Consider the following 17,391-nt stretch of genomic DNA (forward strand, 5'->3'; position numbering starts at 1 on the left):
TAACCCGTCAAACCCGGAATCTGTGTCATGAAAGTTTGATAACTAAATAGAAAAAAATTTAACATTAACAAACTAAATTAAACGAAAAAATTAATTAAAAAGAAAAACCAGAAAAAAAATCCGGGTTAACCCCGTCAAACCCGGAACCCTTGTCATGAAAGTTTGATAACTAAATAGAAAAAAATTTAACATTAACAAAAAAAATTAAACAAAAAAAAATATTCATTAAAAAAAAACAAAGAAAAAAAACTGCTTAAAAAAACAAAGAAAAAAGAAAAGAAAAGAAAAAGACAGCTCAGCGTTTCACTGTGGATTGCACTCGAAAAAATTAATTAAAAAAGAAACCAAAAACAAATCCGGGTTAACCCGTCAAACCCGGAACCTGTGTCATGAAAGTTTAATAACTAAATAGAAAAAACTTTAACATTAAAAAAAAATTAAACAAAAAAATATTCATTAAAAAAATCTTAAAAAAAACAAAGAAAAAGGCAAAAAAGAAAAAAAAAAGAAAGAGAAAACTGCTCAGCGTTTTACTAAAAAAACAAAGAAAGAAAAAGCCTACATGAAGAAAAAAACTAAGGAAGAAAAAGAAAAAAAATCTGAATTAACTGGGTTAACCCATCAAATCTGGGATTCGTGTCATGAAAGTTTGATAACTGAATAGAAAAAAAAAATTACAGGTTAACCCAGAATTAGCTGGGTTAACCCATCAAACCCGGAATTCGTGTCATGAACGTTTGATAACTAAATAGAAAAAATTTAACATTAACAAACTAAATTAAATGAAAAAATTAATTAAAAAGAAAAACTAGAAAAAAAATCCGGGTTAACCCGTCAAACCCGGAACCCGTGTCATGAAAGTTTGATAACTAAATCGAAAAAAATTTAACATTAACAAAAAAAAATTAAACAAAAAAAATATTCATTAAAAAAAACAAAGAAAAAAAAACAGCTTAAAAAAAACAAAGAAAAAAGCAAAAAAAAGAAAAGAAAAAAAATCTGCTTAAAAACAAACAAAGCAAAAAAAAAAAAAGACAGCTCAGCGTTTCATTGCGGACTGCACTCGAAAAAATTAATTAAAAAGAAAAACCAGAAAAAAAATCCGGTTTAACTCGTCAAACCCGGAACCTGTGTCATGAAAGTTTGATAACTAAATAGAAAAAAAATTAACATTAACAAAAAAAATTAAACAAAAAAATATTCATTAAAAAAAACAGCTTAAAAAGAAAGCAAAAAAAAAAAGTGCTCAGCATTTTACTGTTGACTGTACTGTGCAGTCTACGATAAAACACTGAGCAGTTTTAGCTATTGTTATAATATAATTATAATAATAATAATTATAATGTTCTCTATGCATTTTTACCCTCTTCTCTTATCAACTGCGCGACAAAAACCAGCAGTTATTTTCTTCTTTAAAAGAGTGAAATTGTTTATCAAGTTCCGAAAAGTCAGTCAATATCTTGTCAAATTTATTTTACGTAATATTTTATATTTGTGCCAGAAAAAAGAAAGAGATAGAAAGCTATAACCTGTTAAAAAAAACATAAAAATATATGGCAGGGATGCTGCCACATACCCAACAAATGAAAGAAAACTGGCCAAAATTGTAAGAACGAATTTTAAACGTAAACAGTGCAATCCATAGTGACTTTAGACATAATTTACAGTGATTCACTGATCTCTTTTAGTTTTTTTTAATAAACACCACAAAATCTTCTTCTTTTTTCTTCTTCTGTGGACCACCACTAGAAGCTTCGCAGTGTTATCAAGCTAAGTCTCTACAAATTAATGCATTTTTTATCCCTCATTGATTTTTCATATTGAAAACCCTAAGGTTTCATAACCCACCAATTTTGTCAATTTCAATTTCAATTTTAGGGTTGATGTTGCTTTTTACTACAACTTGATACAATGTTGGTTCTGCATAATCGATGCTATTTATTTTTTGATCGGATGAATGCATCTTGTTTGACTATTGAGTTTCTTTAAAATGATTGTTTATATGAATAATGAAGGTCCTTCCCCCCCCCCCCCCCCTCAATTTAGCCTTTTTTTTCATAGTTATTTTTCCCTTCAATTTCATCCTTAGACTTTTTTAATAGTCATTCGGTTTGTATTTGGACTCGCCTAGTCCATTGAATCGTGTCATGACAATTCTTACATAATTTAATTTTAAACCTGAGTTAAGTAAAGAGATATGTCAAGATGTTTTTTTTTCTATCAATATCATCTTTTTTTTCGCAATTTTATTTTCAAACTTTTTTTACTGGTCTGCCGAGTAACTTTTGAACTAGCCAAGTTGACTAGGTCACGTCATGACAACTTCTGCACGATTTAATTTTAAATTCGAATAAGGCATGAAGATGGCTCAAGAGGTTTTATTATGTCAATTTCATCCTCAAATATTTTTTTATCAGTCAAATAGAATGTCTTTAGACTGACCAAGTTGACCAGGTCATGTCGAGACAACTTCCACACAATTTAATTTTAAACTCAGGCTAGACAAGGACTCCAATAAAGAAGTATTAAGGTTGACATATTATGCTGAGTTTAATAAAAATACCATTCTCTATGACTTGAATATTGTTTATTATTTTTTAAAAAATTAATATGACTCGCAGCATAATACAGATCTGTAAACTAGTTTATAGTAAGTGATAAAGGAATTCGATATGAAAAAAAAAAAGCATTGAAAAGAGGGAGCTGATAGAACTCGAGTTCTGTTAATTAAGAATATTGTAAAAATTATTCTTGGAAACTTACCTAATAACTTAAATTTTTGGGTTAATTTTTTTTTTTATATAATACAAATTTTTTGCTAATACAACAATCACAAGTTTGAATTTCATCATTCTCACTCTATCTTTTAATTAAAACTAAATAATTAAACACTACTAGTTAATATGTTAAAGAATATTAAAAAAAAAACCATTATGGAAGCCTCACCCATCAACTCCAATTTGTTTTTAGTAGAAATGGTTCTTTAATAAGTTTAAATTCATGCTGAAGAAATGTAAGAAGAATATAGGAAGAAACTTAAGCTTTTGTGTTAAAATAATTATTTTATAAGCTCAAGTACATGCTCAATAAATGTGAGACGAGTATAAAAGGAACAATGTAATTAGTATGGAATAATTAATTTTTATCTAAATAGATAATCATTAATAATTAATAATAGTAATAATCATCATCATATTTTTTTTTAAATAATTAATCTTCCTATAAAAATTATTAATAATAAAAATCATGATTTTTTATAATGAAAAGATTTTAAAATTGTAACAAATTCCTTTTCATGAAAATCTTTATTAATAATAGAGATAGAGATTAAAATGAGATGTAATATGTTAAAATAATAGTAACGGGGGAATGAATGAATTAAATAAGTGATTTAGTGAAAGGGAATATTTTGAGGTGAATAAGAAGAAGAAATGGGATAAATTTGAGAAGAACGGAGGGAAGCTGAAATTTATAAAATTTCAAGTATTTCTGATGGTGAAGTCTGAACATCAAAAATTGAAAAGAACTAAGTGACTTGTGATTTAAAAATAAAAAAAATCTTAATGAATTTTATTAGATAGCAAATCTAGGTCATAAATTAACCTTTTTAGAAATAGAAAGTTTGTTTAACTTGTTATTTTTGTTTAATTTTTGATAAATATTAGAGAATTATATAAATCATATCTTAGGACCTTACCTAACAGCTTAAGTTTTTGAGTTGAACTAGTTCTTTAATATGGTATCAGAGTTTTGATGACCAAGTGATCACGAGTTCGAATCTCACCATCTCTCATTTATTTGATAAAAATTAAATATAAAGTAGTATGAACATGTGCAAATTTCAAGCATTAGTTTCAAGCCCAACTTGAAGAGATTTATTTGAAAATTATATAAATTATATTCTAGAACTTCACGTTGAATCAAGAATGCAAAAAATGAGGGGGATAGAAAAAACAAAAGGAAAAAGAAAAGTGCCATTTTATTGACTTTTGGTCAAGGTGAATCAAAATAACACCACAATCATAAACTTTTCTCATCAACCCACATGTGATTTGAGATTCGGTTGTGTAATTTGTATGGTGGTGGACTATAGGTATTAATGAGGAAAAAAAAAGCTCTATGCATGTTATTGCCAAGTTTGGGGGGGGACTAAATATTTTTTAAATGTGAAAAACTTTTGGTCTGAATTTGTTTTGGTATTAAATACATTTGTTTATAATATTTTTTGTCAAGTTAAAATTTCTTATAAATTATCTCTTGTTTATTTTTAGCAAACACAATGATTTTATCTATAATCATTGTTTTATTTATTAAAAAAAAATAATTTTTTTATAATTGTTATAGCAAGTTAATAAAAAAATATTAAAATAATATGTTTATATTTAATGTGTGATTGAAAGTTAAAAAATTATAAATACGATAAAATCTAAAAACAATTAAGAGTAAATTTTTAAATAAATATTTATAATAATATTTAAAAATAATGATAAGATTAAAGAGGAGGCGAATCTAGTATATTTCCTGTGGAGTAAAAAAGAAAAGGTTGCAAAACAATGGGAAAGAAAGTGACGGGAAACCTGTCGTCTGTTGAAATTTAGAAAATACTAGTTACATGACCCGCGCGATGCCGCGGGTTAATGGTTTTTGTATAAAAAATATCAAAAAAAGTTAAGATCTAAAAATATTAGGTCTTTTTGCAAAGCTATACCCAAAAGTCTTGGGTGTGGCTGCAACGCTTGACCCAAGAGTAATATTTATAATATTAATAATAATATTAAACTTACATGACTCAAGTTTAAGTGAGTCTGGCTACAACACTGGACCCAATAGTCTTGGATGTGGGTCTGACTGCAAGGTCGTGTCATAAAAGTATGATAATTAGATAGATTAATTAAAAAGAAAAAAAACCAAAAGGAAGAAAAAAATTAATGAAGAAAAAGAAAAAAAATCTGAATTAACTGGGTTAACCCTTCAAACCAGGTTAACCCGTCAAACCTTGGATTCATGTCGTGAAAGTTTGATAACTAAATAGAAAAAAACAATTGACGGGTTAACACAAAATTAACTGGGCTAACCTGTCAAACCCGAGATCCGTGTCATGAAAATTTGATAACTAAATAGAAAAAAATTTGAATATTAACAAACTAAATTAAACGAAAGAAATTAATTAAAAAAGAAAAAAACAAATAAAAAGGCATCAGCCTTTTCACTGTGGACTACAGTGTGCAGTCCACAGTTAAAGGCATAAAAACAACAAAAAAAGAAAAAGAAAAAATAAAAACTAAAGGCATCAGTCGATAACTAAATAGAAAAAAATTTAATATTAATGAACTAAATTAAATAAAAAGAAACAATAAAAGAAAAAAAACTTATAAGAAGAAAAAAACTAATGAAGAAAAAGAAAAAAAATCTAAATTAACTGGGTTAATCCGTCAAACCTGAGATCTGTGTCATGAAAGTCTGATAACTAAATAGAAAAAAAATTAATTAAAAAGAAAAAAAAGAAGGCATCAGCCTTTTTACCGTGGACTGCACTGTGCAGTCCACAGTGAAAGGCATAAAAAAAAAGCAAAAAAAAAAAAACTAAAGGCTTTAGCCTTTTCACTGTGGACTGCATACAATATTTAAAAGATGAAATCGAAAGAACAAAACTAATGAGGAAAAAGAAAAAAAATCTGAATCAACCTGGTTAACCCGCCAAATCAGGTTAACCCATCAAACCTGGAATTCGTGTCATGAAAGTGTGATAACTAATTAGAAAAATGATTTATTTTTAATGAAATAAATTAAAAAAAAAGATTAATTAAAAAGGAAAAAGCAAAGAGAAAAAAACCTACAGGAAGAAAAAAACTAATGAAGAAAAAGAAAAAAAATCTAAATAAACTGGGTTAACCCGTCAAACCTGGGATCCATGTCATGAAAGTCTGATAATTAAATAGAAAAAATTTAATATTAAGAAACTAAATTAAAAAAAATAATTAAAAAAAAAGATAAAAAAAACTAAAGGCATCAGCTTTTTCACTGTGAACTGTATTGTGCAATCCACAGTAAAAGGCTTAAAAAGGAAAAGAGAAAAAAAAAAAACAAAGGCACACGCCATGGGTTAAAATTTTTTTCTTGCATAAAAAATATCAAAAAAGGCTAAGATCTAAGAGTGTTGGGTCTTTCTGCAAAGATATACCCAAGAGCCTTTGGTTTAGCTGCAACGTTTGACCCAAGAGTAATATTTATAATATTAATAATAATATTAAACTTACATGACTCAAGTTTAAGTGAGTCTGGCTACAACACCGAACCCAAGAGTCTTGAATATGGGTCTGGCTGCAAGGTTGTGTCATAAAAGTGTGATAATTAAATAGATTAATTAAAAAAAAACAAAGAAAAAAAACCAACATGAAGAAAAAAACTAATGAAAAAAAAAAAAAATCGGAATTAACTGGGTTAAGCCTTCAAACCAGGTTAACCCGTCAAACCTGGGATTCGTGTCATGAAAGTTTGATAACTAAATAGAAAAAAAAAATTGACAGGTTAACCCGTCAAGCCCGGGATACGTGTCATGAAAGTCTGATAATTAAATAGAAAGAAGTTTAACATTAAAAAACTAAACTAAACTAAAAAAAATTAATTAAAAAGAAAAAAGCAAAAAAAAAATTCCAGGTTAACTCGTCAAACTTTAAAAAAAGCAAAAAAATAATTCCAGGTTAACTCGTCAAATCAGGTTAACCCATCAAACCCGGGATCCGTGTCATGAAAGTCTGATAACTAAAAAAAAATTAACATTAACAAACTAAATTAAACAAAAAAAATTCCTTAAAAGAAAAAAACACAAAGAAAAAAAGCAAAAAAAAAAAAAACCCATAAAGGCATAAAAAGCAATAAAATAAAATAAATAAAAGAGAAAAAAAATTTTAAAAAAAAAACAGCTTAGCGTTTCACTGTGGACTGCACAGTGAAACACTGAACAGTTTTAGTATATGTTATTAATTAAAAAGAAAAAAAAATTTGTGTTAACTCGTCAAATCAGGTTAACCCGTCAAACCCGAGATTCGTGTTATGAAAATCTGATAACTAAATAAAAAAATTAACATTAACAAACTAAATTAAAAAAAAAATTCATTAAAAGAAAAATACACAAAGAAAAAAGCAAAAAAAGCAAATAAACCCATAAAGGCACAGAAAAGAAAAAAAAGAAAAAACAAAAAAAATATGAAAAAAAAAACAAAAAAAAAAAACAAAAAAAAAATAAAAAAAAAAATATTCAACGTTTCACTGTAAAATTGCACAAATCACTGAGTAGTTTTAGTTTATTGTTAATCTGCACCCAGCATCACACGTGCAAACCAATTCAGTTACAACTCAGAATTGTTATCAAAATAAATAAATAAATAAAAAATTAAATGATCTAGTGTTTATTAGAAACCCCCAGTTCGTACAATACAGCACTAGCTAGTAATGTGCCACGTATGAGTAAAAGAAACTGGTTGCCTTTTGACGTTGTACCACTACCGTCCAGTATAAAAGCCTGGTGGGCTCCACCAAAAATGTGAATGGGCCCGTATTTTGTATGTTTCTGTTTCCAATACATTATCTTTCTATTTTATCCATGTGTGTAATTAATTTGCACAGTAGAATAATACTCTTAAAAATAAAATAACCTAAAGTTTCTTCACATGAAGCCTTGCCTAAATTATCTTAGACCGCTAGCTTATTATAAAGTCCTCAATTAAAAGATAACAAAGTTGGGTCCACGAATGGCGAAGAAAAGAGTGTGTTGTGGCAAATACACAAATTAATTAATTATAGATACAAATCTTGAAAATTATTCTAAGAATAAAGAAAGAAAAGCTGACAACACACAATGTGTGGTTAGAAGAAGTCAAAGATGAATAATAGAAAAACAATTGGATCGGTCCTGATTTTGAGTAGGCACAAATGGTAGGATATCATGCAGGAGTCAACAACTCAAGTGATGCAATATTTTAATCAGAAAGAGGTCAGTAATATATTGAGCAAATTGTATATAATTATCTAGGAAGAGTGATATAGTGGTAAAAACTTGAGATCAAGGGTATATTTTTTTTGTGGTTTCAAGTTTGAACCCTGTGGTTGCTAATATGATGGCTACTAGAGACTTACATGGTCATTAACTTCAGGGCCTGTGGGATTAGTCGAGTGGTGTGCAAGTTGGTCCGGACACCCACGTTAATAATAATAATAATAAAAATAAATGAATTGTATATTATCAAACACCACTTTTAGGGTTTAGATTAGTAACAACATTGTAGGCGAAGATTTTGAAGAAAATAAAAATAAAAAAAAGATGGGTAAAGACAAAATATTTTAGGTAAAAGAAGGTGTTTACTATTTTGATATTATAATATATATAGTTTAAAGTATTTATAGATATTAAATATTTTAGGTAAAAGAAGGTGTTGACTAATGATTTTTATAGCAGGGAAGGATTTGCTAGATATTTCATGAAAAGTATAAAATTCATAAACGATATTTATGGAAAAGCAACTCAAAAGTTTTGTGAAATTGCTACTTCAATCATATGCCTTGTATACTGGGATTGTGTGCACAAGACTTTAATGCTACAGTAAGCATGATATCATAGTTCGCATTTGTTAAAAAGCATCCAAAGTTTGATAAATTTAAGAAGTATTTAATTCTTAAATTAATGAAAATTTAAAGAAATTGGGACCATCTTAGAATTAAATATATAAAAAAAGGTATAGTGGGGGCCGGTTGTGTCTCGATCAAACTTTTAACATTGAGAAACATGTCTTGATTTTAGACATTGAAGTTTGAAAAAACATCAATATTAATTTCATATGATGTTCTAGATGTTCTTAGTGCAATGAAAAAACAAGTAAATTATTGCTCTAGATTTAATTTGGTATTAATTCAAGATTTGTAAATATTAAAAACAACTGGGAATGTCTCGACTGATTGGAGTGTGGTTGCGGTTGCTTTTCAAAGTGCTTTTCACTTAGAAATGCATCAAAATGATATTTTTTTTTATTTTTTTAAAATTATTTTTGATATCAGCATATCAAAATGATTTGAAAACATTAAAAAATATTAATTTAAAACAAAAAAAAATAAAAAAATTTTAAATTTTTTCAAAAGCGTTTTTGAAACGCAAAAATAAACAGGGCCTAATACTCCAAGGAGATTGACATGGATCCATTGTTTTTTTTTGTTTTTTTGTATCGGAAATGTTTTGATAGATTCTTGTATTATACGCAACGTGACAAGTAATTGGAATACCATGGAAAAAACAATAAAATTAAAAGAAATATCAATGGTCAAATTAAACTAGATGTGTTTTAGGCAAAATCCACTCTAAAGGTTTCATGAGAAAAAAACAAGCTAATAATACGTGATTGACATGAACACTAGGGCATATAAAGTAGTTTAGTTTGGTCTAGTAATAATTATGGGTGGTTGAACCTAACATTCTTAATGGAGTTCAAATGTTCGATAATGAACATATGCTTGTAGCACTAAGGCAAGAACATGGCAAAAATGAGCTTGTTGTGGTGCTGCTGGATAGTTTTTTCGTAAATACTCATAAAAACTAGGAGGGAGCACGAGGTGAAAATAGCACTCAAATTTGGTGAATTTCTCAAAGAAAAATGTAATTTAATGCGCATATCTTTTCTAATTTGGACATTAATAAATCATGGTTTAAAGCTTAATGCTATCGATCATTGATTTAGTTCAAGTCGTGAGAAGTAAACAAAATTAATTTTTTAATTTAAAAGTTACCATTAAGATTAAAACTATGTGTTTTAATACCATAATCTAAGTAGTGGAGAAATGTAACTTAAGGCATAAAATTCAAGGATTAGATTATAATACTGAAAGAGCCAAGGATTAAAGTGAAAAAAATTAAAAGTTTGAAGAGGTATTTCAGAACATTTGGTTGAACTATTGTGAGGATATGTAGAGCATCCTGTTTAGGTGTTGTTGACCTTATTTATTGATGGCACAATTGCCCATGAATATATGTTGGATGTTTCAAGATTACTTTTAGATTTTTAAAAATCTTAGGTTTATAAAGATTTATATAATTATTAATTTTAGAATTTATAAGATTAGTCAAACTACGCGCAAGCTGTTTAAACACCCATGTTAATCTAAAAAAACATTACCTTTAGATTTATCAAGTTTTATTTACATTTTCTTTTATTTATTTGTTTAAAAAACTAAACAAGTTTTAATATTTAATACTATTAGTGTTTTTATATTAGTTTTGAAAGTGTTTTTTTCATTTTTTTTTAATTTTAAACTTAATATCAAGTATTTTGTCCAATCGGGAAAAGAGCTCCAAGAGCAGCTCTCTATACAAGAAAAGGGAAGATAAATAACATTTCACACAATAAGAACAGAAATTAAATATAAATTCGATCTTTCTGCATAATTCTATTTAAATAAGTCATGTTCCCCAATAAAATCTAAGACGAGAAACTTAAGTTGACGTTCGGCGAAGAAGAAAACAGGAAATGGACATATATATCTTACAATATTTAGTATGATCTCATTATGGATCTGTCAGCTTATACTTGCAACCCTAGAGGAGACGTGTCCATGGTTTTGCCGTCGATTCGGATACAATCCTCGTTCAGTGCTTGTAGGGTTTCCTTCTTGTAAACATATCTACTTGATGCCCACAAGAAGACCCCTAAATTAAGGGCAGATATAACTAAGAGGAACCCGTAGTAATAATCCAAGTGGGAGTCATTCAAGTTGTTGCCGATCCAACTCTTGCCTCCTCCGGTCCCTGTAATCTTGGCAACCATTGTTACTAGAAAGCTATTCAAGAAGTTGCCGACACCGATCCCACTAGTGAAGAATGTGGTTCCTAGGCTTTGCATGTCTTCAGGAGATTGATCGTAGAAAAATTCCAGCAATCCGATAGCATTAAAAACATCAGCGATTCCCAGCAGAACATACTGAGGCAACAGCCAAAATATACTCATGGGGACGATTTCCTTTGGCCCAACAACGTGGTGCATTCTTATGACGTGCATTCTTCGAACTTCAACAGCGTAAGCGATTGCAATGGCAATCACTTGAATGGCGAATCCGATGCCCAGCCTCTGAAGTAACGTGATTCCCCTTGGGTTTCCGGTCTTCTTACGCATGAATGGTACAAAGAAACGGTCATACATTGGCACGGAGAGAAGCATTGAAAACGTCACAAAGCTACCGAGTGAAGCTGCTGGAATTTGGAAGTTTGGGCCCAAGTTGCGGTCCAACGTTGTCCCTTGTTTCACAAATAAAGTGTTGATCTGTGCCCATATGGTACTAGGGATTAATGTCACCAGCCATATCAGCATCATTCCAAAAACGAGCTTGACTCCTTCTACCTGCGTCACTGTGCATGACGATGATGATGGGTTTGAGGTATCTGCATTATTGCTGCCATCTTTGATCGCAGCTTTGTCCAAGCACCTGAGCACACAATTTTGTATTTTACTCTATTTAGTTCACGAACACTTAATAACCAAACAAATGTATAATTGTGGATGGTTTGATTAGCAATAAGTTCCATTGAAGTCAAAATTAACAACTAAACAAATATTCTAGTCTTCGAACAATTTCCTGGGTCTCAATTGCGCGATGACTCCAAGTCATTGTTCGTGGATTTGCTTTAGAGATGGACTGAATACTTTCTAATGCAATGCACTAGAGGATTCCACCATTGTGTTTCACATATAATTTTGGTTGGACGGTAACCAGTGGTGGGGCATGGGGGCGCACCACTGCAATGTACGTGACATAATTTTCCTGTATCAGAAACAACTTGACTAGAATGGTGACCATTCATTAAAGATGAAAAAAAAGGAATACTGTGAACTATGCACATGGAAAGAATTTATTATAACGAATGGCTACCAAGCCACGAGGACGCCCTGCTTTTGCCTTTGGCACAGCAGATTTCCTAGTTAGGCACATGAATTTGAGGGGTCCTCTCTCCACCGCTCTTGCATATGCATTAAAAGGCTATACGGTTTTTTCTGTAATTTTTCTTTTACTACGAAGTGGGACTTCGAGATGAAAACATCCTGGATTAAGGAAGTGTGTTAATGTCATTTGATTTACAGCTCGGTGCCTATAAAAATAACCTGTACTGACTACTAAATTTGATCATGCCTCAAGATTCCATGCACTAATGAAAAGATTCATTTCTAACCATTAAAACTAAACTGAATCTGTATTTTTACGGCCTTATAAATATAAAATTAGTCAATACATGCATCAGAGACGTGCAATATTTCTCACATAAAATTTCTGACTAGCATGAATGTACGGGCAGTTATACTGGTATAATTTAGTCTGACAAATTAACTTGTATCTACTATACAGCTCACCTCAACACTGGTGTGTGGTGGACCTGCCGTTTTCCGGTTTGAATGTAATATTGCAGGTCAAACTCCTGAAGCTCCGAGGGACTGTTAGGGAGCTGAAGTTTCCTGTTGTTAAAGGCAGCAATGAGGACTTGAAATAGCTCCCTTGCAGGGCTCTTAGTCTTTCTAACTTTATGCCTGTAAATTGGTGTCCCTAGATAGAATATAAACAGGGATAATAAAAGACCAACTGCAGGGATACCATACCCTAAACCCCAACCCAAGTTCTCTTGAATGTACACAAGGCAGAGAGTGGCAAACAGAGCTCCCACAAAAGAGCTGAACATCCACCAGTTAAAGAATGAGACCTTGAGCTTCTTTTCTTGCGGGTTATAATCATCGAACTGGTCTGCACCAAAAGTTGATATGTTGGGCTTCGTCCCTCCTGCCCCTATTGCTATGATGTAGAGAGCAGAGTAAAAGAATGCGATTTGCGAAGGGGAGGCCTTATTGCAGACTCCATTTGTGCATGCTGGTTTCATGAACTTGAATGAAACTGCCATTGTTAGTAGTATCATTCCCTACACAAGAACTTGCAAGTGATCAGTTCAGTTCGTTACTTGACAGCATACAACTTGTTAATTATAATGAATAAAATCTTATTAAACACGAAAGATGTTAACTTGACCTACTACTGTATTAGGGGCAAGTAGCCTTGCACCACTGGTCATGAAACACGAGTTGGAATTTAATGCAAAGAGGGGTTTTTTTTTTTGTTTTTAATCTGCAATTGTTATATGATTAACTACTGTTTTTATTGAAGAAAACAAAAACTTGAGTCATTATAATCTGTTTGAACAGACATTTCAATAATTAATCGTTGGCATAACCTGGTCATAATTAGAACAAATCAATGAACGGGATAGCTACTGCTCTTCGTGGGACTAATTTAAATCACACACTTGTGGAGGACAAAAATGCAGCTCGGTATTCATGATACAAGCCAATAAATCGAACTAGCAATTCATTGACCCCACAAGCAAAAATCACGAACCCAATTGGCCTTCGAAAGTAGGTGACACCAAAATATTTATGGCCCCAGCAAATACTCAACTGTGTTTGAAAATTATAGCTTATGAATATATAGCGAATCACAAGGGATATTCAGCTCGAAAATCCTGCCAAATTGCTCCTGGAATAAGTAGACTTTCTAGTGAAAGACAATGATTAAAGTTTGCTTAGTGGAGGCATCAATTAATTGATTAATTAATTAATTAATTTACCATTGCATAGATAAGAGATGACACAGTGAACGTCCAGTATCGACCCAGGTAAGTATCTGCTATGTAGGCGCCGAGTATTGGTGTGATCCACACTGCTCCTGACCAGTTATTCACATTCCTCACCGATGCAACCGTCTCTTCATGGAGTTGGGTGGTCAGGTAATTCACCAAGTTTGAAGCCACTCCATAGAAAGCCATCCTTTCAAATGCCTCATAGCCTGCCAGTCAAATACTTAACATGAAACCAAACTGTACGTGTTGAATTCTCAAGCAAGTTACATAAAAATACAGGTAAAGAACTTCGATGATGAGCAAAAACAAAAGAAACTGGTAAGAAAAATCCTGTAACGAATAAAGGTTTGTGATTATAACTATTAGCTAGATAATATTTAAAAGCAAAAAGTAAGATATATTCGGTTTTCCTTGTGATCTCTATGTACTTGGTTGTAATCAGTGACAGATTCGATTCTCCATCATACGCAGCCATTAATTTTGCTAAAGCTATCGACGACAAAGAAGTTAAAGTGGGCAAACAACTTTGAACATTACCTGGAAAGAGAAGAAGGTGTTTCAATGAAGACACGTTAATGATCAATTTAAACAGAAGGGTTGCGAACTGGAAGAGGAAGCTTACCAACCAGAAAAGCACACGCTTTCCATTTCCCAGTTCTGGAGGCTTGGACAGGACGCCCACGGAGATCTACAGTGCCATCTTGGGTGCAGCATTTGGTATCCATCAAAGAAACTTATCGATTGGAGGTTGACAGCAGCGAGAACAGAAGATATCGTAAGAGCAAGAGTGTTCAGGGTTAGTAGAGCTTGTAGCACTTTATATAGGCCAAATTGGCCAATTGCTCCCTTTGTTCCGAGAAATAAAGCGCGCATAATACCGTCACATTAATGTTTTATTTGAACAGTGCTAACCCAAGAATGCCCCGAGCCCTACTTCCGAGAAAAATAAACTCGGAGCACTTAACCATGAAATTAGCAGCAGGCATCTTGGCGTATGGCTTCTCGATCTCATAAAAGTTGGGTCTGTTATAATAATTATTTATCTATGCTTCGATAGGATATGGTTTCATATTCTCGGAAGTGGGTTGGGGGCATTCTTGACTTAGCATTGCTACAATAAAAAGATAATGTGTGGATATGATGCATAAGTCCATACAATGAGTGCTAGTAGTATAAAGTATTTCTTTTTTGAAAATTCTACGCAAGTTATGCATTTACAGGTTAGGAATGTTGGGTATGTTGGGTTGTGCCGGCAGGTCAAACAAATATTTTCAAGTAACTAACAAGATCCATAAATAAGTAAGGTAGTTATAAAATATTTCAGTCAAATTGCTACTTTGTTTTTTATTGCCATGAATGAAAGCAAGAAACCATGTTTCCTAATTTTTTTTTATCTCATGATTAATTAACTTATCAATGTTGGTAATGGGCTACAATAATGTAAATGGATTGTTGAACTTGGTGATGTCTAAGAATCATATGTAACACAAGTTTCTTATTAGATTTAGGAGACATCTTTGTATGAGAAATGAATATTTAGAGATTGTGTTGCGTATTTGTATTATTTTTTTTTGTTTGCAAGAGTGATGAAGAAGAAGATAAGAATGTTCGAATGTAAGAAATAGTTTTTTGCTAACCTTGTGATTCATGGACATTTTGTTTTCGGATAAGAGTAAATGTATAGAAGGGATAAAAACTATACAAAAGTATGAAATGGCTTATCCTAAGAAGTACAAAGTCCTAGTACCTAGGTCAAACTGACCAAAAGCAACCGGAAAAGAAGCAAAAGTTAAAACAAAATCAAAAGTGAAAATAACAAATTGCCAAACAAACAACTGGTTGACCGGTCGACCAATTATTTATACAAAAACCTAGAAAATAGTCGACCGGTTCATCAAGATCACACAACCAGTTGACTGGTTTTTGCAAAATAGTATAACTGAGAAGCAATAAAATCTCAAGGTATTGGAAGGCGTTAGATGGACCTGGGGGTAATTGAGATCTGATATCTTGGTTCAAGCTCAATCAAACAGGATTGAACGAGCTCAAAATTCTCCTCTCATACATTCTAATAGGGTCGATAGATCTAATGGAAGACTCAATTATTCCTCTCATACCAGGTGAAGTAAATCGTGGCTGAGAGAACTAATTAAGCAAGTAGATGCAAACATTCCTTTTTCAATTACGTGTATGCCTACTATAGTAGAGGTCACCATGTCATGAAAGGCCAGTTCAAAAGGGTTCTGCTTGTGATAACACCCAAAATTGCAGTAGAAAAGGAGCACTAAAAGAACAAGTGGTCATGTGTCTGAACATATGACCCACAAATGATATATACCAAAGAGGGAATGATCTGGAAAGCATGCAGCCTGTCCATGGTGCGAAGATGACTTGTAGAAGTGAGTTAGAGGATAAATGAGTAAGTGTTTTAAAATGAATACTAGAAACAAGAGAAAATGGTGCTTAAAATTTATAGGTCCAGACTCTTTAAGAATCTCGTATGCCGAGTCAATGGAGAACCTTCTTGAAGAATGATCTTTTAAGATATAATGATCTGGAAAGACACTCATGGGGTAAAAATGAGTTGAATCCCAAATAAGCTGGAGCTCCAGACTACCCGATAGGAAAAGCCCAAGTACCCTCCTCTATAATGTTTGAGACCTTGGCATCCCGAGGTTACCTAGTAGATGATAGCACCCTGAAAGCCAAGAGGTCGTAGAACTGTTGCCCATCTGGCAACCAATAATATGACCACAAAGAAGTATTAGACCCATCACCAATGCAGGAGACAAACTTCCCTCTACACCAATGTCTGCTAATAAGAATCTTCCTTTATAAACAAGAGGACACTAAAGGAGGTCGGACATGCCATAATAACTACCTCTAAGAAGAACACTATGGCCTTTAAGATTGATGATTTGTCTTAAAGGAGTCTCCAAATGTGTTTTAGAATAGCTACTCTATTCCAAGTTTGTACCCTCTTAATTCCTAGGCCACCTTTCTTAAGCGGATAACAAACATATGCCTAGGTGACCTTAGCCCCTAAGTGTGAGAAAGAACATCATTTCTAAAGAAAGGCAATGAGGATACCCTTAATCCTCTTAATAATAGAGCAAGAAAGAATAAACATGGAGGACCAATATACCTGAACGGAGAAGAGAGCGAATTTGATCAGTTAAAGACATCCAACATAAATAAAAGAAGTTGAGGTCCACAACTTGATCATGAAGAGAATATGCTCTACCAAAGGCATACAGACGGTGTGTGTCGGTTTAGTATATATCAATAGGACACCCATATATCTGATCGATAGGGAACCCCGCCTAAAACCCAAAAGAGTCTACAAAGAGGTCCTAAGCTCATCATCAACTCTTGATAAAAAGACATGGCTTTTCTCTGAATTTGTAACAAGTCTTGACAACCCTGTAAAATCATCCAAAGCCCTCTTTATAATCCTGACCGAGTCCATGTCTACTTGACATAAAATCATAAGGTCATCTACACAGCACAAATGAGTAATGACAGTCCTCTGACATCGTTGGTGATATCTAAACCTTGGGTTCTACGAAGCCTCTATAAGTATACCTCCTAGTTCCTCTATAGCGAAAACAAACAAGTAAGGAGATAAAGGGTCGCCCTATCGAAGACCTCTAGAAGATGGTAAGAAGCCATAACTCTCCCTATTTATGGCCACAGAGAAAATAACTATAGACATGCATACCTTAATCCATCTAATA

General features: G+C 32.0%; 1 protein-coding gene and 1 long non-coding RNA gene across 3 annotated transcripts; one reads left to right on the forward strand and one right to left on the reverse strand.

The window, feature by feature from the left end:
* Window positions 1-10,400: 10,400 nt before the first annotated feature.
* Window positions 10,401-14,579, reverse strand: LOC7459232 (protein NRT1/ PTR FAMILY 5.1). Of its 2 annotated transcripts, XM_024591671.2 has the most exons (5): window positions 14,277-14,579; window positions 13,643-13,860; window positions 12,627-12,940; window positions 12,384-12,485; window positions 10,401-11,463 (listed from the first exon to the last, which is right to left on the reverse strand). In XM_024591671.2, exons 1-5 carry the CDS (start codon window positions 14,377-14,379, stop codon window positions 10,566-10,568), a joined length of 1,635 nt encoding a protein of 544 aa, XP_024447439.1. In that variant the 5' UTR covers window positions 14,380-14,579; the 3' UTR covers window positions 10,401-10,565. The 2 variants fall into 2 exon arrangements, with proteins under 2 accessions (XP_024447439.1, XP_002325913.2); XM_002325877.4 differs by having other exon boundaries at window positions 12,384-12,940; window positions 14,277-14,576.
* On the forward strand, window positions 13,846-14,537 carry LOC112325319 (uncharacterized). Its single transcript, XR_002979390.1, has 2 exons — window positions 13,846-13,972; window positions 14,126-14,537. It is a non-coding gene; the product is annotated as an uncharacterized LOC112325319 (long non-coding RNA).
* Window positions 14,580-17,391: the final 2,812 nt, after the last annotated feature.

The sequence above is a fragment of the Populus trichocarpa genome, chromosome 19 (genome assembly GCF_000002775.5).
Source record: "Populus trichocarpa isolate Nisqually-1 chromosome 19, P.trichocarpa_v4.1, whole genome shotgun sequence".
NCBI classification, from domain to species: domain Eukaryota; kingdom Viridiplantae; phylum Streptophyta; class Magnoliopsida; order Malpighiales; family Salicaceae; genus Populus; species Populus trichocarpa.

What these genes read in the sequence shown, in the direction of transcription:
- LOC7459232 (XM_002325877.4), bottom strand. Translation starts at nt 14,379, where the DNA reads ATGGATACCAAATGCTGCACCCAAGATGGCACTGTAGATCTCCGTGGG. An exon ending in AGCGTGTGCTTTTCTGGTTG is followed by an intron (nt 13,861 to 14,276) that starts GTAAGCTTCCTC and finishes TTTGACTGGCAG; the next exon opens with GCTATGAGGCATTTGAAAGG. An exon ending in CACCACACACCAGTGTTGAG is followed by an intron (nt 11,464 to 12,383) that starts GTGAGCTGTATA and finishes TTGTGTGCTCAG; the next exon opens with GTGCTTGGACAAAGCTGCGA.